The sequence below is a fragment of the Chenopodium quinoa genome, unplaced genomic scaffold (genome assembly GCF_001683475.1).
Source record: "Chenopodium quinoa cultivar QQ74 unplaced genomic scaffold, ASM168347v1, whole genome shotgun sequence".
Lineage (NCBI taxonomy): Eukaryota > Viridiplantae > Streptophyta > Magnoliopsida > Caryophyllales > Amaranthaceae > Chenopodium > Chenopodium quinoa.
In genome coordinates, this window is record NW_018743814.1 from 305348 (window position 1) to 330960 (window position 25613).

A 25613-nucleotide genomic window follows, 5' to 3' on the forward strand; every position below is an offset into this window, starting at 1 on the left:
ATTACTAAAGATAATTTGATTTTTTTGATGTTTACCATTGAGAAATATAAAAAGTTTAAGAGCACCATTGAGAATTTCCCTTTGTTTTTTTAAACTATATGCCCATCTTAACGTCCTATATATTCTGGGACAAAAGAAATAGGGAAATTCTCTCTTATTTTTTCTTAGTGGTAAAGTCTGAAATTTTTTATTATCAATGGTAATCATGAATTAATATTATTAAGCCTATGATAACATTGATGATAATAAAATATCATTAAACGATTAAACATGGTTAATCTTGGTTAATAACATTGAAATTACATTAGTACCCTTCAATTTTTTTGTAAAAAAATAAACAAAAAAAATTCCAAACCCCTCCCCACCCACCCAGCCACCAGCCAACTGCCATCCCTCCTCTGTTGCCGGCGCTCAGCTCGGCCCGGATGACGGCGTCTCAAATCCACACCACCACCATCGACACCTCAATAATCCCAATACGAGCATCAAAACGAGCATCGACACGCCGTTTTTGACCTTCTGATCTCGAAATTAAAAGAAGGCCGGATTTGAAGAAGATGAAGAAGAATTGATGCCGGATTTAGGACCCTCCATTTGAGCAGCTTTACCTTGAGGTTTGAACCCACAATCGCTTGATACAATCCCTAAAAATCATTATTTTAATTTATTTTTTCTTTCCTCCGATCTATCTTCAATTAACCATGATCGAGGAGAGAGAATAACAGATGAGGGAAAATTTGGGGGCAAAATTAACGTTTGGGAAACGGGAAAATGGGGTTGAAGAAGATGATCATTTCGGGGAAAATTTTTATTTCCAAAAATTGGTTATTGGTAGTGGATATAATCTAATGGAGTTGAAATAATGGAGGAATGTAAAAGGAAAAGAAAGAAAAAGAAAAAGGTGGGGAATTCATGGCAGAAGAAAGAATTAATGGAGGGGGAAAGAAAAAGGAAGAAGAAAGAAGGTTGGGGTAAATTAAGTGGGGATAGTTGCGTCTTTTTACAGTCCTAATAGTTAAACCATGGTTAATAATTAACAATTTATTTAACTTAAGTTACCATTGAATTAGTAATATTAATTTGTGATTACCATTAATAATTAAAAGTTTCAAACTTTACCACTGAAAAAAAAATTAAAGTTCGTGATTACTAGAGAGAATTTCTCAAAGAAATATTTTTTTTTTGTGAAACAATCACTATTTGCAAAAACTTTAAGAGAAGGAGGGATTATATGATAGTATTTGTAAACCAAAAAAAACCTTTGTGCTCTATTAGGACTATTACACTCTCAATTTTGGAGACCAGTGAGTATATTGGTTAATGTTAATTAACAATATGACAAAATAATCAAGTCAAAGCTCTGAATTTTCTCATGTAAATGAATGGAGTTGTTTGCATTTTTTTTTCTTTTCGTTTCTGGTGCAGTTGTTGCTTGCAGATGCCATAGTTGCCTGCTTTATTAGGTCTATTTTCTTTATCTGGGTTTGAATACAAATTTGCAATAGTCAGTAGTAATTTAGTAGTTGTTGTCTTTCTAAATTTATCAGAAGATTGAAAAAGTCAACCCCTTTTTTAAATGCCATTTACGACAACCTTCAAACTTAAACCTTTTCCCATAACACTTTGACTCATTTCCTTTCATTTTCTCTCTCCTCCTCTCAATGGAACAGTAGTTCGGCGCTCATTTATAATTCGCATGCAATTTTCAGAATACCCATAATACTTTCACTTTCATCTGTCCATTTTTCCACATTTATTTTTCGAACAGAGCATTGATCATAAAAAAAATCCTCTGTTTTTCACTTCATAAATTACACCCAAAAAAGCTGAAACTTCACTCCAAATTTGCTCCTTTTTTCATTGTCTGCAAACTTTAGCATCTGGGTATTTGTCTAAGTGATTAAAGATTGCATCTTTGATTACTTGTAATCTTTTTTATTTTTCTTCTAAGGTAACTTTCTATTTTGGATAAGGAAATTACACTACAAAATATGCAAAATTCACTTCAATTTTCATAATTTCCTCATCAAATTCAAATTTAATGATCTGGGTAGCTGTCTAATTGATAAAAATGGCATCTTTGATGTTTTCAGTGTGTTACTTTACTCTGTTTTTGGCAACTTTCTTTTTTGGGTATGTTTCATGCTCAAAAAACTCAACTTTGGAAACCCTCTTAGAAGTGAAGAACTCATTTACAGAAGACCCAAATGGGGTTTTGAAAAGCTGGTCTAAAACCAACCCAAATTACTGTAAATGGGAAGGAATCATATGTAACTCAGCTCGAGTTGTAGTGAGTCTAAATGTGTCGAATGCATCACTTGGTGGGTCAATTTCACCTTCAATCGGTGGTTTAAAACACCTAATCCACCTTGATCTTTCTATAAACCAACTCAGTGGGTCCATTCCAACTACTCTTTCAAACCTTTCTTTGTTAGAATCTTTACTTCTTTACTCAAACCAACTAAGTGGGTCCATTCCTACTCAACTGAGCTCACTCAGGAATCTTCGTGTCATGAGAATTGGTGACAATGATCTTACTGGTTCAATTCCTTCATCATTTGGTGAACTTTCTAATTTGGTCACGTTGGGTTTAGCTTCTTGTAGTCTTTCTGGTTCAATTCCTTCCCAATTAGGAAAGTTAACCAGCCTTCAAAGCTTGGTTTTGCAAGATAATTACTTGGTTGGTCCTATTCCTGCTGAGATTGGAAACTGCACAGATCTTCTTGTTCTTGCTGTTGCAGGAAACATGTTGAATGACACTATCCCACAACATATGTTTCATCTTCGAAAACTCGAGACGCTTAATCTTGCTAATAACAGCTTGTCTGGGGAGATTTCTGATCAAATTGGTGAAATGGGTAGTCTTGAGTACCTTAATTTGATGGGTAATCAGCTTGTGGGTCCCATACCAAAGTCATTAGCAAATTTGGGTAAGCTTTACAATCTTGATGTGTCAATGAATAGGTTAACTGGTGGAATTCCTGAAGAGTTAGGGCAAATGAGCAAGTTAGAAAACCTGATTTTGTCAGGCAATAGTCTTTCTGGTACTATACCATCTGGTATTTGTGCCAATACAACTAGCCTTCAGGGGCTATCTTTGTCAAGTGCTCAACTATCTGGCGAAATTCCACCAGAAATTGGACAATGTCAGTCATTACAAACGCTTGATTTGTCCAACAATACGCTCAACGGATCGATTCCGGTTGAGCTGTATGGACTTGCAGGGCTGACTGACTTGTACCTATATAACAACAGTCTGAGTGGTTCAATATCTCTTGCTGTTGGAAATCTCAGCAGTTTGCAGACTTTGGCACTGTATCAGAACAAGATTGGGGGAAATTTGCCTAAAGAGATTGGTATGTTGGGTAGTCTGCAGGAGTTTTTCATCTACAGCAATCAGTTTTCTGGAGAAATTCCTTCAGAAATAGGCAACTGCTCGAGTTTACAGATGATTGATTTCTATGGGAATCAGTTTACTGGGAGAATACCTGCAAGTATGGGGCTGCTAAAAGAGCTGAACTTTCTGCATCTTAGACAGAATGATTTGGTGGGTGAAATTCCTGCTACATTGGGGAACTGTCAGCAGCTGTTGATCCTCGACTTAGCTGATAACCGCCTTTCTGGTGGAATTCCGGCGAAATTGGGCAATCTGGAGTCTCTGCAGCAGTTTATGCTGTACAACAATAGCCTTGGAGGTAAAATCCCTGATGAATTGAAAAGCATGTCTAATCTGACAAGGGTGAATCTTTCAAATAACAAACTGAATGGTAGCATTGCTCCTTTGTGTAGTTCAACTTCATTTCTTTCTTTTGATGTGACTAACAATGAATTTGATCATGTCATTCCACCCCAACTGGGGAATTCGCCTTCGCTTGAAAGGCTAAGACTAGGAAGCAACCATTTTACCGGGGAAATTCCTCGGACATTCGGACTCATACACGAATTATCCTTGTTAGACCTTTCAGGAAATTCGCTTTCTGGTTTCGTACCTTTTGAGCTTTCTTTCTGCAAAAAACTCTCTCATATTGACCTAAATGGAAACCATCTTACTGGCAGAATCCCAACATGGTTTGGGAATTTGCCACAGCTTGGTGAAATTAAACTGTCCTCAAATTCATTCTTTGGTCCTTTACCACCTCAATTATTCAACTGTTCTAAACTCCTTGTCCTTTCTCTGGAGGACAATCAGCTGAATGGTACCCTACCATCAGAAATTGGCAATCTTGCTTCTCTCAATGTCCTTAGGGTCAGTAAAAACCAACTTTCTGGCTCGATCCCACCCTCGATAGGCCAACTTAGCAAGCTCTATGAGCTTCAACTATCAAATAACCATCTTAATGGTGAGATTCCTATTGAGATTTCTCAGCTCCAGAATCTGCAAGTCATGCTGGACCTTAGTTTCAACAATCTCACTGGACAAATTCCTCCACAAATCGGATCGCTTACTAAGCTTGAAGCTCTCAGCTTATCTCACAACCAGTTCACTGGTGCGGCCCCCCCTCAGATTGGTGGAATGAGCAGTTTGAGCATACTTAACCTCTCATACAACCACCTTGGAGGGAAACTTGATAAGCAGTTCTCGCATTGGCCAGCTGATGTTTTCGTGGGGAATAAGCTCCTCTGTGGGAAGCCTCTTCAACTCTGCAGTGTTGCCTATCAAGGCAGCCGTAAGCATGCAACCTTAGCATTGATACTCTCTTCATTTCTGACCGTTGTTGCTGCTATTGTCTTAATACTTGGAGTGGCCATCTGCATCAGACGGCGAAGATATATGATCAAGAGATCCAAAGAAACAGGCAGCAGTTCATACAGCAGTTCTTCTAATACAAATCGGCGCTTACTGAATTCAAAATCCCCCAGGAGGCATTCAGAGTACAGATGGGATGACATTATGGAAGCAACAAAGAATCTGAGTGATGCTTTTATAATTGGTTCGGGTGGTTCTGGTACAATCTACAAGGCCGACTTAGCATTTGGAGAGACAGTAGCTGTGAAGAAAATAGCCCGAAAAGATGATCTCATGTTGGACAAAAGCTTTGCCAGGGAAATCAAAACTCTTGGGAGAATAAGGCACAGGCATCTGGTGAAGCTGATTGGGTACTGCACCAACAAAGGAGCAGCCTCGAATCTGCTTATATACGATTACATGGAGAATGGAAGTGTCTGGGACTGGCTCCATGGACAAGAAAGTATCAACAAGAAGGCTGGAACGAAAGGACTCGATTGGGAGACGAGACTAAGAATAGCTGTGGGGTTAGCTCAAGGAGTGGAGTACTTACACCATGATTGTGTGCCGAAGATCATTCATAGAGACATTAAAACAAGTAATGTGCTGCTGGATTCTAACATGGAAGCTCATTTAGGAGATTTCGGACTAGCAAAGCAGATACATTGCAATTATGAATCTATCAATGAAACAGAATCTAGTATTTGGTTTGCTGGATCTTATGGATACATCGCCCCAGGTAAATTCAAAAACCAATTTCTCATTATTTAATCTGCTTCAGAGTTATATTGTTACACTTTATTATAATCTTTTTTTTGTTGTATCATTTTTATAAACCATAGTTGACTTTGTATTTTTTATGTGTCATCAAACATTATACAACGATATCTTAGATCAAATATCTAACACAAAATTTGGCTTTTTAATATGTTGTCATAATTTTGCCAGAATATGCATACTCATTGAAGGCAACAGAAAAGAGTGATGTGTACAGCATGGGAATTGTACTGATGGAGCTTGTAAGTGGAAAAATGCCAACAGATGGAAGTTTTGGTACAGATATAGACATGGTGAGATGGGTAGAGACACGTATCGAAATGGAAGGATTAGAACGAGAGAAGCTTATCGACCCCAATCTGATGCCTCTCCCTCCTAATGAAGAATGTGCAGCATTCCAGGTTCTTGAAATTGCACTCATGTGCACCAAGACTTACCCTGCTGAAAGACCAACTACGCGACAAGTCTGTGATCAACTCCTTCAAGTCTACCGAAACAGGACAGTTTGTTCGGCCAAGAGTGATCTGTGACCATTTCATACTGTGGATTAGTGTCCCTTAGTGCATTTCAAAAGATCACTTATTTTGGTTGAAAATTTGATTGTTTTTTCAGAATCTCATGCTAACAGACTGATTATTGAAAGTGTATGATCTAATTACATCAAGATGATGACTTCATATTATTATTGTATTAACCTAAATGCAGTTATAATGATGTAAATAAAATTTTCTATCAAATGATGTTGGCTTTGTTATAATCATTCCATATTTAAATTAAATTAATCAAATGATGACTTAATTTATTTCACAGATAAACTTACTTAACAACTCATCATGTGTGCTTGTTCACCTTTGCTTAACAACTTTGATAATATATTTAATCATCAACTTTAATAAATTCAAGAATAGATCTTACCATCATGGCATCATCAAATCACATATTCAATCATGTACTGACCATTTATCTTTTGAATATTCAAAATAAATTAAATATATATGGTTTGTTTATAATGGAGAATTGGAGATAACCATGGAAAATCTTCATAACACTAGCAATAGAATTGCATTTCAAATTAATTACAGTATAACATTTGATTTTTTCATCTGATTTCAATTGATTGCAAACATATACATATACATATACATATATATATATATATATATATATATATATATATATATATATATACATACATATATATATATATATATATATACATAGTTGAGTTTTTTTTTGTTTTTTTTTTTTGAGGAAATGTTAGCAATATTTATTACGGAGTATTTTGTAAGGATTTAAGTAGGTACAGAGTAATGCTTTAAGTAGCCCTTAGGCTAAGAATAAACATTTAATATTTTTCCTAATTTGGTTTTAATTTAGAAACATATGACAAAGTCACTCGCAAATTTTTTTTGTTTTCTTCTTGAATAGCAAAAATATTTCATAAATTACGACCCTACAATAGAGATTTGACGTTAACAAATACATAAGATATTGAATCAAATAAAATTTTCCTTCATAAAAACTACGATCATGAAGTAGATCTAGCTTGCATTGTGGAACATTGATCTCCCGCTTATATCGCTGGAAAATACAGTTTTGTTAGAGAGACAATCTAACGATCCTTTGTAGTCATGAGGATGCTTTTCTTCTAATTTATCCGTATGTGTTCGAAAACTTGATAACTTTTTTTACCAACAAAATAATTTCACGACAATCCATTAGATCTAATTTCAGGGATTCAAAACTAAGAAATTTCTCCCCCGAAAAGAGAAGATCGATCTGATAAACCTTGTTTTTTAAAGAAGGTCGAAAAACCCTTGTCTTTTGAAGGAGATCGGAAACCCTTTCTTTCAAGGAGAAAAGATCAAAGCAATATTATAAACCTAAATTAAATTTAAAGATTTAAGAATTGTGGCTTTCCGGGCTTTCCATGGGTTAAAACCGATGGAAGCCCCTTCAAAATTCAACAATAGAGGTTACGGTTTTGGAGAGAGAAAGGAGGAGAGAAAATATGTTGTATGGTATATATATAAAGACAATTGCAAATTAGTGTAATTAATGTTATATTTTTACTTGTGTTTTTCATTTTTAGCTTTATATGTAGCCATAAAGGATGCCCCTCCGTGTTTTAATAAGTGTTACAGTTTGAGCAAATACGCATGGCGAGACACGAATTTGACCCTTAATTTATCTAATTATATGTTAGTAAAATCATATGAAATTTAATAATATGAAAGTATACATTATAACGTTTTCAACAATGCATTATACAATTTAATTTGTTTTTTATATGTTAGTAAAGTAATCAAGTCAAACTCATTTTGTGATTAGTGAAAAAAGTCAAACTACAACAGTTTTTAAAACACGGAAGGAGTATGTATATCATTTTTGATTTTTAATTCCTCTCTTCAACCCCATTTTTTTTTTTTACAATGTCATTTATATTATAAGATCCTGTCTTTGGTCCCCACCTATAAAGACTACAATTTCCCATGTACGATTGCGATCAATCTATTAACTTTTTTTTTTAAGGCAATCAATCTAACTACTTAGTATTAACTTATACTAAAAGCGATTCATCAATAAGGACAAAAACACTTGTCATTAACATATGAAAAAAAAAAATTAACTTTATATTTTTTATTTGTAAAATCTTTAAGTAAACTTTTTATATCTTATATGATATTTTCTTTCCAATTTGACAATCATATTTCATACATACCCAAATAAAATATTTCTACATATCTTTTGTATACTTTATATATTTTATAATATTACTGACAAAAATATTTAACAATCGTACATTGCACGAGATTTTAACCTACTTCAAAACTAAGACAATATATGCTTATATAATTTCATATTTTGCTCTTACTTTATAATCCAATACTCCATACCTCACAAGCGAGTGCATATATTATCCAACGAACCCAAGAAAGATCACATACACATGTTCTAATTAAAAGGAACACAAATTATAAAAAAAAAAAAAAAAAAAAAAAAAAAAATGAAGTATACGTCCATTGCATCACTTCCTATTCTATGTTCATTTGTTGAATATGCTTCACCCAATCTTCGTCTTCTGCGGGAACTTCCCGTTTTTCCTTAAACCAGGTCTTGATCAATTCCGGATCTCTTGCTTCAGCAAAGAAAATCTCCAACCCAGGTCTTCGAACCTTGGTCCGTGGGTCACACCATGGTTCCGGGAACTTGTAGTAAAGTTCCTCATCTCCTTGCAACACAAACTGACCGTTGAGTGTTAAAGGAAACTTCTTCAGGGGTAAATGATCCTTATTGACTCCATATTCCTTTGTCAGTCAATTTATCCATACACTTCATATACTATATGCTTTTCATGTAAATAAACAACTTAACAGGTGCAACTAGTTCCACTCCTTAAAGTGGTGAACAAAACTTGCTAATGCCAGTAATTGATTAACACAATGCATTGGTGCAACTACTCCTCTTTTAATATTTAATCATTGGGGGATTAGATTTCCCGTGACTATTAGATAATACTCCGTAATATTTTCATAACCCTATATTAAATTTTCTTTTTAAAAATAATCATTCAATTTATTTTAATTAAGAAAATATTTCCAAAACGCCAAATGAGAGAAAGAGATCAAAGCAAACAATTGGTGACCAACTCACATGCAATAACTTAATTGCTAAATAAATAATCACATGGATATGGTTTTATCTCTTAATTTTATTATGATGCTTGCAATGCAACAAAGTCAAGAATCAATAGTTTATTTATTTAATTACTTTTCAAACATGTTGTCGATGTCGACTAAACCAAATGAGAAAGTATTGTATTTCCATTTCGTAGTAGCTTGTTATATTAATTATTGCTTTCTCTGAGTTGGGCGGTAAGACACTAATAAATGACAATAATGATAGTTTATCATGAGTAATTTTGACACTAATAAATGACATGAGTAATGTCCCTGGTCATGTATTTGGGTTGGGTTCAATTCAGGACATGTTTGGTCTCGGATTAAGTCATATATATCTTAGCCATCATGTCAAACTTGGAAAATGTACATATCTAGTGAGCCACTCATGAATCTTGAATTGACAGGTACATATGAACCATTAAAGAATTATTATATAAAATTATAAATAACGAACTTTTAAAGGCAACCACAAATAAATGACTCATTTCATTAAGGTTCACCCCTTTTATGATACATAAAATCATTAACAATACGAAGTATAAGTAATTAAACCATCTAAATTTTAGGGATGAATGTATGAAACAGGACTATGAGATCGGTTTTCACCCATATTAGGCGCTCTTCGGTTTCTTAATCACATGATTCTTTGCAATAAAGGACACACATACTATAATTCCATAAGGTCAAAATTAGTTATTAATTACCAATAAGTCGGTTTTATTAATACACTACAAGAAAACAGCGTAATTGCGACGGAAAAAGTTCGTCGGAAAATATAAAAAATCCGTCGGAAATGAAGCTTGCGACGGAATTCCGTTGGAAACGTCCATCGAAAAACCTTTTGTAGGAAATTGGCCATATTCCGACGGAATTTCCGTCGTAAACTTCATTTCCGACGGAAATTATTGTGTCGGAATTTAATTTGACTTTAAGTGAAGATCCGTCGCAATACTAAAATTCCGACAGAATTTTCCGTCCCAAAAAACAATTTCCGACGGAATATTCCGTCGGAAATTACACATTGCAACGGAAAATTCCGTCGAAAATTTATTTTTGCGACGAAAAATTACGTCGGAAATTTAGTTTTGCGATGAAACATTCCGTCGGTAACTTTCGACGGATTTTTCCGTCGTTAATCAATTCTTTTTGTGACTGATATAATCCGTCGAAAAGACCTTCAAACCCGACTGTAATATTTTAAAAAAATGCATTTCCAAACCTGAAGTTGCTATTTAAAAAAAATTAATTACCAACCTACGAAATTATATATAATAATAATAATAATAATAATAATAATAATAATAATAATAATAATAATAATAATAATAATAATAATAATAATAATAATAATAGAAGGTTGCTATTGCGTTGCTGAAGCGGGTTCAGGCGTTCGCTAAGACTCAGGATATTGGTGCTCGTGCAGCTGCTCACATCTTCAGCAGGATCGGGTTCGCTATAGCTAGAGGGGTGGGGGCCCAGATTGTATCTCGGCTCCCTACCAATTTCTTGTAAATTGATTGACTCTGTACGTTTTGTTTTTTATAATAATAATAATAATAATAATAATAATAATAATAATAATAATAATAATAATAATAATAATGTCCTATTACAAAAGATAGTCCGAACTAAGTATCCATACCAAACAAAAGCTATGCTAGAGTGAATCTATGCTAGACTAAAGCTAAGCTACGCAATCACCTGGGTACCCTGGCCTGCTCCACCACTACCTGGGTCGTCCCTAGGGTCTCGATGCTGAGGATGAATGGTGGAACATGCGTTGTTGTTGGTGAAACGACTCATCATCTCATCCATACTCTCCTTGTATCTCCTCTCTATTTCAGCTTTGCATCTCGACTTCCATTTGAGTTTGGAGAGCATGCACCCTATGTTCCATCTGATCTTGCATCTGAGAAATGATAGACGTCGTGTATTGCTGTGAAGAACGAGAAACTCGACCCATCCGGTTGCCATAGTAGAGCTCTGCACTTTGGCCAAGTCCCTTCACACGACCTTTCTTATTGCGCCCACCCACCGTCTCCCAGTACAACTCATTAGGACTCTTCTGAATCCCCTAACTCCTTGCTTCTTCGAGCTTCTTCTGGTAGGTCTCCTACAAAATATAGAAGATAATAAAAAAAAATGTTAAAAAAAACAACCAACAATATTATGTAAGGTTTCTTATTCTTGATTTTTCAAGCTAATTTGGCCTATATGGCTAAAACATTGCCTGTTTTAGGTGTTTTCAATCAAATGGACTAGTTCTATCTTCTAACATTTAAATATCAAATAAATTTAGGTGCATATGGATAGAAATCAAGAAAAAAAGCACATAAGTCACTTTACGACCATCATTCATCCAAATTCAAGCAAATTTGGCCTATATGGCTTAAACCTTGCCTATTTGCTATGTTTGCAATCAAATGAACTCGTTCTTTCTTCTAAAATTCCAATATCAAATACTTTTAAGTGCCTATGGATAGAAATCAAGAGAAATGAGCACATAAGTTAATTTACGACCCTCATTCATCCAAATTCAAGCAAATTTGGCCTATATGGCTTAAACCTTGCCTATTATCTATGTTTTCAATCCAATGAACTTGTTCTTTCTTCTAACATTCAAATATAAATTACTTTTAGGTGTCTATGGAAAGAAATCAAGAGAAATGAGCACATAAGTCACTTTACGACCATTATTCAACCAAATTCAAGCAAATTTGGCCTATATGGCTTAAACCTTGCCTATTTTCTATGTTTTAAATCAAATGAACTCGTTCTTTCCTCTAACATTCCAATATCAAATAATTTTAGGTACATATGAATAGAAATCAAGAGAAATGAGCACATAAATCAATTTACGACCCTCATTCATCCAAATTCAAGCAAAATTGGCCTATATGGCTTAAACCTTTCCTATTTTCTATGTTTTCAATCAAATGAGCTCGTTCTTTATTCTAACATTACAATATCAAATACTTTTAGGTGCCTATGGATATAAATCAAGAAAAATGAGCACAAAAGACACTTTACGACCCTTATTCAACCAAATTCAAGAAAATTTGGCCTCTATAGCTTAAACCTTGCCTTTTTTTTATGTTTTCAATCAAATGAACTCGTTCTTTCTTCTAACATTCCAATGTAAAATACTTTTTGGTTCCTATAGATATAAATCAAGAGAAATGAGCACATAAGTAAATTTACGACCTTTATTCATCCAAATTCAAGCAAATTTGGCCTGTATGGCTTAAACCTTGCCTATTTTCTATGTTTCCAATCAAATGAACTTGTTATTTCTTCTAATATTCCAATATTAAATACTTTTAGGTTCCTGTGGATAGAAATCAAGAGAAATGAGCACGTAAGTCAATTTACGACTCTTATTCATCCAAATTCAAGCAAAATTGGCCTATATGGCTTAAACCTTGCCTATTTTCTATGTTTTCAATCAAATGAACTCGTTCTTTATTCTAACATTCCAATATAAAATAATTTTAGGTTTCTATGAATATAAATCAAGATAAATGAGCACATAAGTCAATTTACGACCCTTATTCATCCAAATTCAACCAAATTTGGCCTATATAGCTTAAACCTTGCCTATTTTCTATGTTTGCAATCAAATGAACTCGTTCTTTCTTCTAACATTCCAATATCAAATACTTTTAGGTTCCTATGGATAGAAATCAAGATAAATGAGCACGTAAGTCAATTTACGACCCTTATTCATCCAAATTCAAGCAAATTTGGCCTATATGGCTTAAACCTTTCCTATTTTCTATGTTTTCAATTAAATGAGCTCGTTCTTTCTTCTTTAATTACTATTAGGTGCCTATGGATAACAATCAAGAGAAATGTACACATAAGTCAATTTACGACCCTCATTCATCCAAATTCAAGCAAATTTGGCCTATATTGCTTAAACCTTGCCTATTTTCTATATTTTCAATCAAATGAGCTCGTTCTTTCTTCTAACATTCCAATATTATTTAATTTTAGGTTCAATAAAGAGAAATGTGCACATAAGTCAATTTACGACTCTCATTCATCCAAATTCAAGAAAATTTTGCCAATATGGCTTAAACCTTGCCTATTTGCTATGTTTTCAATCAAATGAACTCGTTCTTTATTCTAACATTCAAACATCAAATACTTTTAGGTGCCTAAGGATAGAAATCAAGAGAAATGAGCACATAAGTCAATTTACGACCCTTATTCATCTAAATACAAGCAAATTTGGCCTATATGGCTTAAACCTTGCCTATTTTCTATGTTTTCAATTAAATGAACTCGTTCTTTCTTCTAACATTCCAATATCAAATACTTTTAGGTGCCTATGGATAGAAATCAAGATAAATGTACACATAAGTTAATTTACGACCCTCATTCATCCAAATTCAAGCAAATTTGGCTTATATGGCTTAAACCTTGCCTATTTTCTTTGTTTTCAATCAAATGAACTCGTTCTTTCTTCTAACATTCCAATATCAGATAAATTTTGGTGCCTATGGATAGAAATCAAGAGAAATGAGATCATAAGTCACTTTACGACCCTTATTCATTCGAATTCAATTAAATAAGCAAATAATGAGTTTTACTTTGCTAATTTGCCATATATCAAGCCATATAATAAGTTTTTACCGCAATCTTTTTGGCTTTGGTGTTGGCAGCCACTTGGCCTTTCCCAAGAACTTCCTTGAAGTGTGTCTTCAAGAAAAGATCAGGGGAATTTGGTAATTGACCTTGGTTTTTTGCTGACTTTAAATGTACATGCAGAAAATCAATGAAAACATGTCAGCCCACAAAAGTTCATTAATATATACACAAATGACTTAATTGTTACTGGACACATTTTAGGAAACTTACCATCCTTTTAGCATGCTGTACAGCTGACATAGAACCTTGAAAGTGGGTCGATTCAACGACATTTTCCATGGATCCGCCTTTTCTATTCTTCTTGTTTTTTTCCGACCGCTTCTTATATATTGGATCATTGGCAACATTTTTCATCATGGCTTCGTGGACATCTTCATTAAGCCAATTTGGTTTGACACCATTCATCCTCTTTGTGATATGGTAGAAAATGTCACGTAGGCTATTTGCAAACTTGAATCCGAAAGTTTGCTTCACATGCTCGTTTAACTCAGGTGCCCACTTGAATTTTTTCTGCAAATCAAGAACCAAGTTTTTATTACAAATTCTACTCCATCAATGTACTTTATAAAACATGTCTTATGTTAGGTTAAAGTTATCATACGCATAACAAGTTCCAAAAGTGCTCTCTCGTTTTTTCATCAACCTCTCCGTAATTCTTCAAAGGCTCTCGATAGTAGCCGGTTAGCGTGTCGGAGAGCATATTCTTCACCGGCTTATCATCAAACCTATAATAAAGGATAGACATTCATGTAAGTAGATAATCAACAAAAAGTGAACAAAATATGCTAAAAGTAATACAAATTTACTTTACCAAAATAAATACGAATTTAAGGATATTTCATTACAACTACATACGCACCTAAGTGTGGAAGGGTCCAACTCCGGCAAGTCATTAGGTTGTGGGTCTTGTTGCTCCTGTTGCTGTTGCTCCTGTTGCCCCTGTACATGTGTTTGAATCTGTCTCCGAGTGATGATTTCTTGAGACGCCCCCAAATCGTGTGCCTCCTCTTCCTCCATTGACTCGTCATCATCATAACGTACAACCTGAGATTTCCCCTTAGTCTTTCTCCTCTTGAACGTTTCTCCTTTATTTCCTCCCTCCATGACCACCTGAAAAAATTGTTAGTACCATGATCGCACATTGTAATTTCATAAATTAGAACCATATTACATAAAAAATAAAATGAGACAAAATATGTAATGCAATATTACAAGTCCGAGTAGTCATTATAAAATAAAAATTACTAGACAGTAGTTAAAGGAGTAACTACATATTCTCCTCTTCATTACTCTTATCACTACTACCATTATCATTATTACTATCATTATCACTATCACTAGTGTCATCTAAAAATACATCGATGTCCTCTTCTTCGTCACTATCACTGGAGTCAATGCTATCTTCTTCTTCTTCTTCTTCATCGCTTGAGATAACAAAGCCATCGTCATCATCATCATCATCAATATCAAGTTCATAGTCTGGAATGTCAGTTGGTGGACAAAGTGTTGCATGTACTTGTGGTGAAGGAGCCTGCAAAAACTCTAAATCCACCAAAGCATCAACCACCGACCCTTTCTTGAGTTTTAAATATAGCCCATCATTGAACCCGATCACGTTTAAGGCTAGGGTAAGATGCATAATACGCTTGAGACACTTGGTAAGATAAGACAAATCACTACTACAAAAAATGGCATAGAGAACTATTAAAATAGGCTTTATAGAACGCCTCAGGACCGTTCTTCTGCTAAGGGATGTATAAAGTATATAGAATGGTTTGAATAGGCGTTTTGTATACTCAACTATAGAGAATGGTTATGCCTGATCACCGTTCTCTATTCCCTATCTAAAATTAGAAAATAATGAAGGGAAAGACAACGGTCATAATACATAACCGTTTTGTTTTCCCTTACCAAAGAGAACGGTTTGATATGCCAACCGTTCTCTATTCCCCTATTTTTTTTTAAAAAAAAAAATACAAAATAATTGGCGAGATAGTAGGCAGCTAATTTGCAAATTAAAAAAGAGAAATTCTCACCGGTAACACCCAACTCTTGTTTTTTCTCAATGGTAGAATGCAAAATTTTGGATTATCATTGGTAATCACCAATTAGCAATACTAAATTACTAGTAACATTAATGTAAGTTTTACTTCAAACCTTAACCATGATTAAAATGTTAAGTGGGAAATAAACTGCGAAATGACTAAATTGACCCTATTTATTTCCCTTAACCACTTCTGTCTAATCAAATGAATTCAACACTTCTCGTTTCATCGTTATAAAGTTTGTATTCCCTTTTTTTTTCTTTGAAAATCCCCTTTCTAAGAGATTATATAAATTAATTATTTTCAGATGTTGTCACGACCACTGTTAATCCTCTCCATAGCAACAACTTTCTCTGGCAAATCAGATCAGGTGAGCTCTACGGATGATCACCATGATTCTCATGTACCTTTTGTACATCCCCATGTTGATGTAAGGTAAACCAATAGCAATATAGCATTCACTTTACAATATTGGTTGTATAAGGTCAGATAAATGACTTTGTTGCAATATGATGATAGCGTGTTATTGAAATTAGCCGAAGCCTGCCCACGTTGCTTCAGATGATCAAATTCTCACATAAACTAAAATTAATCAATAAACCTAGTAGTTCATCCCCAAATTAGATCAAAACCCACCAAATTAAACTCAAAATCAGATCGAAAATTGGAAGAACAAGTGATGATTGGGTCAAGTGAACCTAAATTAATCGAACCCAGAAAAATTGAAACTTGAATTACCCACGATTGATAAAATACAGATAAATTGGTAACTCAATCTATAATCATCCGACTAAAACTTCAATCAAGATGATCAATTTATTGGATTGGATACTTTCGCTGACCTCCTGTCTCATTCCCTATGCTATCTTATATTTCGCAATTTGTTTAGCCATGGAAGTATTAAGAGAAATTGAGAAGAAGAAGAACAGAGAATACGAATAGAATTGGGGGTTTAGGGTTTATATAAAGGGGTAATTGATTAAGGACGGAAAGCAGCATATAACTTTGGAGGGAAGTGATTTTTTTGGAAGGATAGGTTTGTAATTGTGTTATTAGTAAACCATGGTTAGTCAATAATTAGGTAAAGGTTTGATTAATGTTACCAGTAAATTATTATTACTAATTGGTGATTACCAATGATAAGCCAAAATTTTGCATTCTACCATTGAGAAAAAACAAAAGTTGGGTGTTACCGGTGAGAATTTCCCATTAAAAAACTTAGTTGTAGAGTCGTAGTAAATACATAATGGATGTCAAACTAAAATACCGTCTACCGAAGTACCAAGTACTGAAAAGTTATCGAAGCTTATAATTAAATTGATAAAATTTTCGTACAACTCAAATGCAAATGAAATAAGAATAACAAGATATCAAATAAAAAAAATTCTACAAGAATCTCTTTTCTTTCAATGATGCTGACCCACAACAAATCATATATGCAGTATTTAATCTTCTCAATTAGTTTTCATCTGCAATTCTACATCAACATAACAAAAAAAAAACATGTAAATTTCGAATCAACAAGCAATAAAAACAAATAACCTAAATTGTTAAAAAAAAATCTTCCAAATCGAAGAGCAGAAAATGAAAAATCTAAAACTATAGCAAAATCCAACATTAAAAATTGAAATCATAAGCATTTGGATATATTGATATTAACACAAAATTTCAGGTCATATACCAAAAAGTGATGGGCAGAATGTTTAACCAAAAAGACTTAATTAATTTGGATTAATTTTGGAACAACATGCTAAAAAAACTAAAACCTCAATCATAGTTTTAATAATTATACAATGAAACTTGATTAAAAAAAACAATAACAAGATCTGAGAAACTAAATTGAAATGAAATTTAACGTAATAAAAGAAGAATGATTTACCTTGAATAATGAATCTCATAGACTTCGATCTGTTGATATAGCTTTGAATAATCAAAAGGACAAAATTATAATTACCGATTGTGGCCATAGGCAATGGGAAATTGCAGAAATAATTTTAGAGGAGTTGCATTGCAAAAGCGTCTATGAGGAGAAGATAAAGAGGAAACCTGTGAGAGGGATGAGAATGAAGGCATGTAGCGGCGGTTGAAAAGTTAGAGTAAAGAAAGAGGATGTAGAGTTGTGCTAGGGTTATATTATCTAGTTTTTATTTATTTATTTATTTATTTTATTTTAATTATAATTAAATCAAATAGAACGGTTATCCATGAAAGGCGTTTTCTAGGTAAAGTCATGTTTTTATTAAAAACTAATAATAAATCAAATAGAACGGTTAACAGGGAGGCGTTCTATAATATTCAACATATAAAACGGTTATCTAACATAACCGTTCTATAAAATCCTATAGATCGCCTATCTTACCTAACGGTTGTGTATTATGTGTTCCATATTCCACTTTTTGTAGTAGTGAATGGATCATACTTGGGATATTTATTAGTATGATTTACTTTGACAAGCTTGTATTGTTCATGAATGTTCATTCCTCTACCACAATCCATCCAATTACACTTAAACAAAATAGTCTTGTACTCTCTTTCGGGACCGGTGGAGACAAGTTCAATTATATGGTTTAAAATGCCAAAGTACTCTCCACCGTCCTCACTTGAGACACACACCCCATAATTCATCGTAGATTTGTGTTTGCCATAGGACTGTGTGTGGAAATTAAAGCCACCGACAAATATTTGGATCCAAGTTCGAACACGCTTGAAAGGCCTCATAGACAATGCTCGCAACACATCGGAACTTGGTTTCTATTCTACCACCTACGACCGTTTCGATACAAATGTCACACTTCTTGAAATGAAATTTAGTGTATTATCACAAGTTAATCGATATGTAATGTTCGAAAAGTATTATCACCTTGTGATGAAACCAATCAAGGAATTCACTTTCGCATTTCTCCATGACATCTTCTCGACGCAAATAAGTTCGAGTACTAAGAATGTAGTCCTCAAACTGCCTAATAGATTAATGACACAAGGTTAATCATTGCAGCAATTATTTTAAATTTAAGGGTTTTTGAAAATTTTCTCCTAAACATATATACCTTTCGTATTCACCAAGAATGCCGGTATTTCTTAAAACGAACAAATGAACACAATTGAGTTCCTTGTCATCTAAAAACCGAGTTTTACCCACATTTGACACACGACCCTTATCCACCGTGAACAGCTCTGGGATTTCATCGTTGTTAGCCGTGGATTCCACATGAGCATTCACATTTCGACCTAGATCTCTTGTTTTTGTGTCAACTCAGGGCTGAAAGTAATTGGAGCAGAAGTTTGATATCTCTTCAGTGAGATAAGCGTTGCATATGGAACCTTCAACTCGAGCCTTATTACCAATTTTTCGTTTCAGGTGATTGAGGAACCTGTAATTATTTTTATATAGATATAGATGTATAAGTAACCCTTAACAATGAAAGAGATGAAAGAAAGAGTTGAGAAAGGGCCTTTGATTTACCTATCGAAAGGATAAATCCACCGATATTGAACAGGTCCACATAACTTGCCCTCATATGGCAAATGAATTGGTAAATGCTCCATGGAGTTGAAGAATGAAGGAGGGAAAACCTTCTCAAGCTTGCACAGGATCTCAACTATGTATTTTTCCAATCGCTCCATGTCGCTAATTGTAATTGTGTAGCAACATAAATCGCGAAAGAATTGGCTTATCTCTGTAATTGCATTCCATATATGGCTAGGGAGCATTTCTCTAAAAGCAGTGGGCAACAACCTCTCCATGAACACGTGACAATCATGGCTTTTCATTCCATGTACTTTACATTCTTGCAAATCAACGCATCTGCTCAAATTGGAAGCATAACCATTAGGAAACCGCAGCTGTTTGACCCATTCACACAAAATCTTTCTTTGAGCTTTGTCAAGAGCAAATGGAGCCTTTGGCATGAATTCTTTTCCTCTATCTGTAATCCCCTATATTTTCAACATAAATATAATGTATTAGTTTATTATTTATATAAATATTTTTATTTTTGATTTTTTTAACCATGAATTATTTTGAGGTAAAGTAATGAGATTTTAATTATTTTCAAACTAAAACTACTAAGTTGTAATTTAAATTCTAAGCCTCTCCTAACTTACTAGCCCAAACACTTAATTCCTTTTATTCAAGCCCAAATTGCAAGTTCCTAAACCAAAAATAAAACCCTCTTCTATTCTCCCTCTCCCCTTTTCACGTGAAATCAAGAGAAAAAAAAACCCTCACTCTCTTCTCCTCCTTCACGCACACAGCAAACCCAAAAAAAAAGGGTGAAGCTTCGAAGTTGCCCAGCCGTGAGGACTGCACCGCCTCCCTGCCGCCGCGCCGCCCCTGCACCGCCAGCCAGCAACCAGTTCGCCCTTCCTCTCTTCTCTTTCCTCTTGTTTTCTCTTCCTTTATTTTTGTTATTTTGATTAAAAGCTTCAATTTCTGTTTGGTTTCAATTATAAATTATTGTTATTAGGCTTTAATAGTATGTATAAGTTGCAAAAGATTATAAATTTATGGGTTTAGTATGTCTAAATTATTATATAAATTTCAGATTATGTATTTTGTATATTTTAGGGTTTAAACCTTAATTTTTCATGTTTTAGGGCTTGAAAACGTGCTAATCAAGTTATCTAATTATACTATGTTTGAATTTTGTTAAAGTATAATTATTTTGATCATATATAAATTTTCAGATTATTAAAGTTTCAATTTTTATGAGCAAGTTATGTTAGTTTCATGTTTTTATGCTTCTAAACCTACAAAATAATTATTGTGGGTATTTTATGTTTAAAAAAGCTTTGAACTTTAAATTCTATTTTAAAAGTAATTTTCAGATTTCATACTTTTTATTTTGAAGCCTCTAATTGCATTGAATTGATATATTTTTAGGTTTTTAACACAGTAACTTGCTATATAATGATTATTTCAAGTAATTATGCTTATGGGGTTATTTTATATACTTAAAACAAATTTTCAGATTTATTTACTTACTTTAAAGTTGCTGTAATTTGATATAAAACACTATATTTTCATAATTTTAACATATAAACTTATAGTTGGGATGTTATATTATTAACTTTGACTATTGGGGACAATTTAAAGGCTTTATTTTGATGATTTAAGAGGTTTTAAAGTAGTTTAGTATTGCTGTAAATAAATTTATTTGCTTTGGTATTGATTTATTTCAAATTGTTTGGTTTAGGAGAGGACTTGGTAGAAGGCGACTTCTCGTTTTAAAGTGGCCAACCGGATTGTTTACACAAGGTACGTACAAGTTACGAAACCTTGCTTGTAGGTGCATGTTTAAGGACGGATCGAGAACTTAGTATCATGTATAGGATTGACTGGGTTAAATTGTTTGGTTATACATTGTGAATATCAAATGACGTGCACTAGTTTATAATGCAAGTATTATTTGTGCTCTAATTATGCAAGGTGCGCTTAAAGGCAAAGGTATGTGATTGGTGTAAAGATTAAATTATTACTCATTCATGATTATGCAAATAGGATGAGTAAAGGAGGAATTCAAGTTTTGTAAGACGAGGTTAAGGTTTTGGGGTGCCTTATGCACTCAAGGTGTTTATACACCGAGGTAGTAAGGGAATAATTAATAAATGTTGTTTGACACTAATAAATCAAGAATTTAAATTGGGAATTTTCCATGTTTGATTGAATTGTGTTTGGAATGTTTGTATTGTAATGTATATGAGTCATCACCAAGTCTAAACCTGTAAATCACGTAAAGTGCAAGATGAATGAGCAATAAAACTCTGGATTGGTGCACATCTGGAGTAATGACAATCAGGGGTTTGGGGTATATGGGGTATTAGCCGTGTACTTTTATCGAGGTCGTCTGATCTACGAGCCTCCTATTTCAAATATTTTTTTAAAAAACTAGGAGTTAGGTGAGATCTCATACTAACTACGGTCACGGAGTCGCGCCCGTGGTTGTTGGACGTTTATTGATGTTTCCGAAAGGAGGCATGGGGTTTTTCTTTTATTGATGTTCCAAATGGGACATGGGTTGGACAACCTTGTCTATTGCTAAATCCAATGAAATAAATAAATGAGTCAGTTAATATCAATTAGTGAGGTCTTAATAAATTTGATAATTAAGTCATGAGTTGAGTCTGTATTTAATGATGCTTATGCTTGATTATTAGTAGCATGTTAGGTATTTTCTTAATTTATTTCGCAGCTTGTATGTAATCAGCTAAAGCTGACTGCGTGCTTTTGTGTGTGTCTTTCTTTGGTCATGGCCTTCGCCTTTCAATGACCCTGTGACGATCCAATTTTTACACTTGTAATATTGGGGAGCAGAATAACCACAGGTTCTTACACATGCAGCATTCAGCAGGGTTGTGGGATCTTGAGTAGAGAGTTGGTTGTTTGCAGTTTATTTCTTTTGCAAGTTTGAATTTATTCTAATTCGATTTTATTCGACACTAATTCATTTGGTTTGAATTTATTTGAACGCTGGATTTAATCACTTACTACTTTTATTGGGTTTTGAATAAGGGCCTTAACGGTTCAAACTTGTAACACTTATTTTGATTTAATCCTTTTGTTTTGAAGTTTATTTTTAACTGTTTTAATTTTCCGCTGCTAATTTCTGAGATAGCCTTAAAGTTTGAACACGTGGCGGTAGCACGCCAGTAATTCTCTTGAAATTGTACAGGTTTCTCACAGGTTTTTAAGAGATAATTATATGGGTGTTACAAAGTGGTATCTGGGAGCTTAGGTTAGATTTAATTACCACTAAAGCCAATTAGCTTAGTATGACTTAGGCGCCTATTCAATGGTTGAAAATTTGAATTTTAAAGACAAATTTTTATTTATTTATTTATTTAAAACTAAGTATGTTTTAAACCATTTTATTTAAAACAATTTTAAAGTTTATTTATTCTACTTGGTGAGCTTTGGGTAGACTTAAGAAGGGAATGCATGCATATTTCATACATATTTTTGCATTTAATTATCACATGAAGTGTTATTTTCTTATTTATTTAACATGTTATAATTATGTTCTAATTGATTTATTTTGTGTTGTGCTTGTGTTATGCTTTTTGAATGTTCGTTGTGTTGGGTTAACATAGAAAAGAGATCAGCGACTCAGTAATCACGTCTGAAAGCGTGAATAATGATATTAGGAACAACCCCATTGTTGTGTCTGAGGATAAGAATGATACTCGAAGTGACGATACTCTGGAAAGGTTTGAAAAGACTATGACGCCAACTAATCCTGATGAGGAAGACTACCAGTACTTACATGAGTTTAAAACAACAAATTATAAGAAGAATAAGATTAAAACCTACCAAAGAATGTTCCATGATTATACTCTTATTGAATTTCCGGATGAGGATGAGCTTGAATGGCTACAACCACCACCTGAAGATCCAAATGCTGGGAAGAGAGCTACTAGAAATCTGAATCCGCTCTACAAGGCAATAATTATTGAAGACTCAGATGATGAAAATGATTTTGATTTTGATGTTAATAATTATAATGAGAAGAAAGATAAGAACATCAATGTGATACCTTGAGGATTATTTTTGTTAGGATGGAGTTAGCATGAATAAGGCATTTGCCATTGATAATGGTTATTAGAACCTCATTATAGTATGATTTGGATGATTAATTTTAATAAGTAGCTAGTGTTACAGAGTTTTTATTTGGGATTGATACCTTTATATAAGTTATAATAAGAAGTTGATATTTTTTTTAGAGCTTTATTTTACTTTTATATGTGAGCAAGAGCAAGTTTAATTTTTGTGATCATATAATTATTTTTTTTTGGGGAAACTTTCTTTGTCTATGATCAAACTTAGTAAGCTGTCGCGGGATGGGGAAATTATTTTCTTAACTTCATTTAATCCTGCGTATGAATCGTGTTTTTATTGTGTGGTTTTCCTTGGGACAAGGGGGTACAATCTCAAGGTACCCTTTTGAACCAGTTTATGTGACAAATGTAATATTGTGATTCAATGAATATGTGTGAATAGTATTTGGGTTCCGTTTAAAATGGTGTAGAGCTAGAATGGCTGAGAACGCTGCCTTAGCTGATGCTATTCGTCTGTTGGCTGAAAATTTGAACCAAAACCGGGGAGACCAAGTTGACCCCCAAGCTGAAATGTTTAAGACGCTGGCCTAGGTTAGGCCACCAGTTTTTAGGGGAGGTGCTTACCCTACTTTCCTAGAAAACTGGATTCGAGAGTTTGACAAGCTGTTCGTGGCACTCAACTGTCCTGAGGGTATGAAAGTGGACCAGGCCACTATGTACCTTAAGGACGAAGCTGATATCTGGTGGAGGGACAATGCTGTGACCATTAGGGCCAAACCTAACTTTGGGTGGGAAGTGTTTAAGACCTCCTTGAGGGACAAGTTTTACCCCCCGTTCTTGAAGAAACAGAAGGCTTAGGGGTTTATAAGCCTGGCAATGGGAGACATGTCAATCTCTGAGTACTATAAAAAGTTTATGGCTTAGAGGTTTGAGCATGGATTGACTGACGAGTTTAAACAGGGCCTAGCCGGAAAAGTTTTTAAAACCCTTGACAAGGTTTATGAGAGAGTTGCCCATCTGTACCATCTGAATACTAGGACTGCTAGTGCGAGTGCTAAGGCTGGGGAGAAAAGGAAGGACTTTGGGAAATATGAGAACCAGAGTAACTTTAAGAGGCCTAGGAATGGGAACTCGTTTGATAGGGGTAACCAGAATGTTAGCAGTTCTTCCAATGCTAACAATGGAGAGAGAACCTACCATTGTAAGAAGTGTAAGAGGAACCATCCTGGGAGAGACTGTGATGGGAATTTGGTGACCTGCCGGTTCTGCAACAAAAGGGGGCATAGGGAGTATGAGTGTTATACCAAGCAGAAACAACAGGGAAATGGTGGGAATGGTGGGAACACCTAGCAAAGGCCTAACAACTTCAACAACTAGGGGAATAGGGGAAATGGTCAGAATGGGAAGTTTGGGAATGGTAGCAACAATAACAACAGGTCTGGCAACGGCAACAGCAATAACTCAGGTAACAACAACTCAGGCAACAACAATAATGGCTATCAGACAAGAAACAACACTCCCGGCCACTTGTATGTGATGAGCAAGGGAGAAGCTGAGAGGTCCTCAGATGTAGTTACTGGTACTTTTTCTATCCAATCTGTCTCTGTCAACACTCTATTTGACTCTGGAGCAGCTTATTCTTTCATTTCTACTTCTGTTGTGCGCAAGTTAAACTTAACTGAATCGAGTCATGTTGATGTGTCAGTCAGTCTGCCTACGGGAAAACTTGTTCATTGTAATAAAATATTCAAAAACTAGCCTTTGAAAATAGGACAAGCTATCTTTCCATCAGACCTTATTGAGTTTAACCTAGGGGATTTAGATGTAATTCTGGGGATGGATTGGCTGAGTTTATACAAGGCCAAGATAGAATGTGAGATGTAGAGGGTGAAGCTGAGTGATCCTTTGGGTAAGACAGTGTCCTATTGACGATTAGGGAAGCCTAAGGGTTTTGGGATAATTTCTGCTATGAAGGTGAAGAAGCTAGTAAATAAAGGATGTCCATTGTACTTTTGTTGTGTTCAAGTTTTGAGTATGAGTGAGAGTAGGCGGATGGAGGATGTGCCCATTGTGAATGGGTTTTTGGATATCTTTCCAGAAGAGATTTCGGGAATGCCACCTAAGAGGGAAGTTGAGTTTACCATTGACTTAGTTCCAGGAGCTGCACCTATCTCA

The 25613-nt window shown here is 34.4% G+C and overlaps 1 protein-coding gene across 1 annotated transcript; it reads left to right on the forward strand.

The window, feature by feature from the left end:
- The first annotated feature begins 1159 nt into the window (after positions 1-1159).
- Positions 1160-6227, forward strand: LOC110685472 (LRR receptor-like serine/threonine-protein kinase GSO1). The gene is made up of 2 exons (XM_021862002.1): positions 1160-5465; positions 5675-6227. Exons 1-2 carry the CDS (start codon positions 2072-2074, stop codon positions 6031-6033), a joined length of 3753 nt encoding a protein of 1250 aa, XP_021717694.1. The 5' UTR covers positions 1160-2071; the 3' UTR covers positions 6034-6227.
- The last annotated feature ends 19386 nt before the right edge of the window (positions 6228-25613 follow it).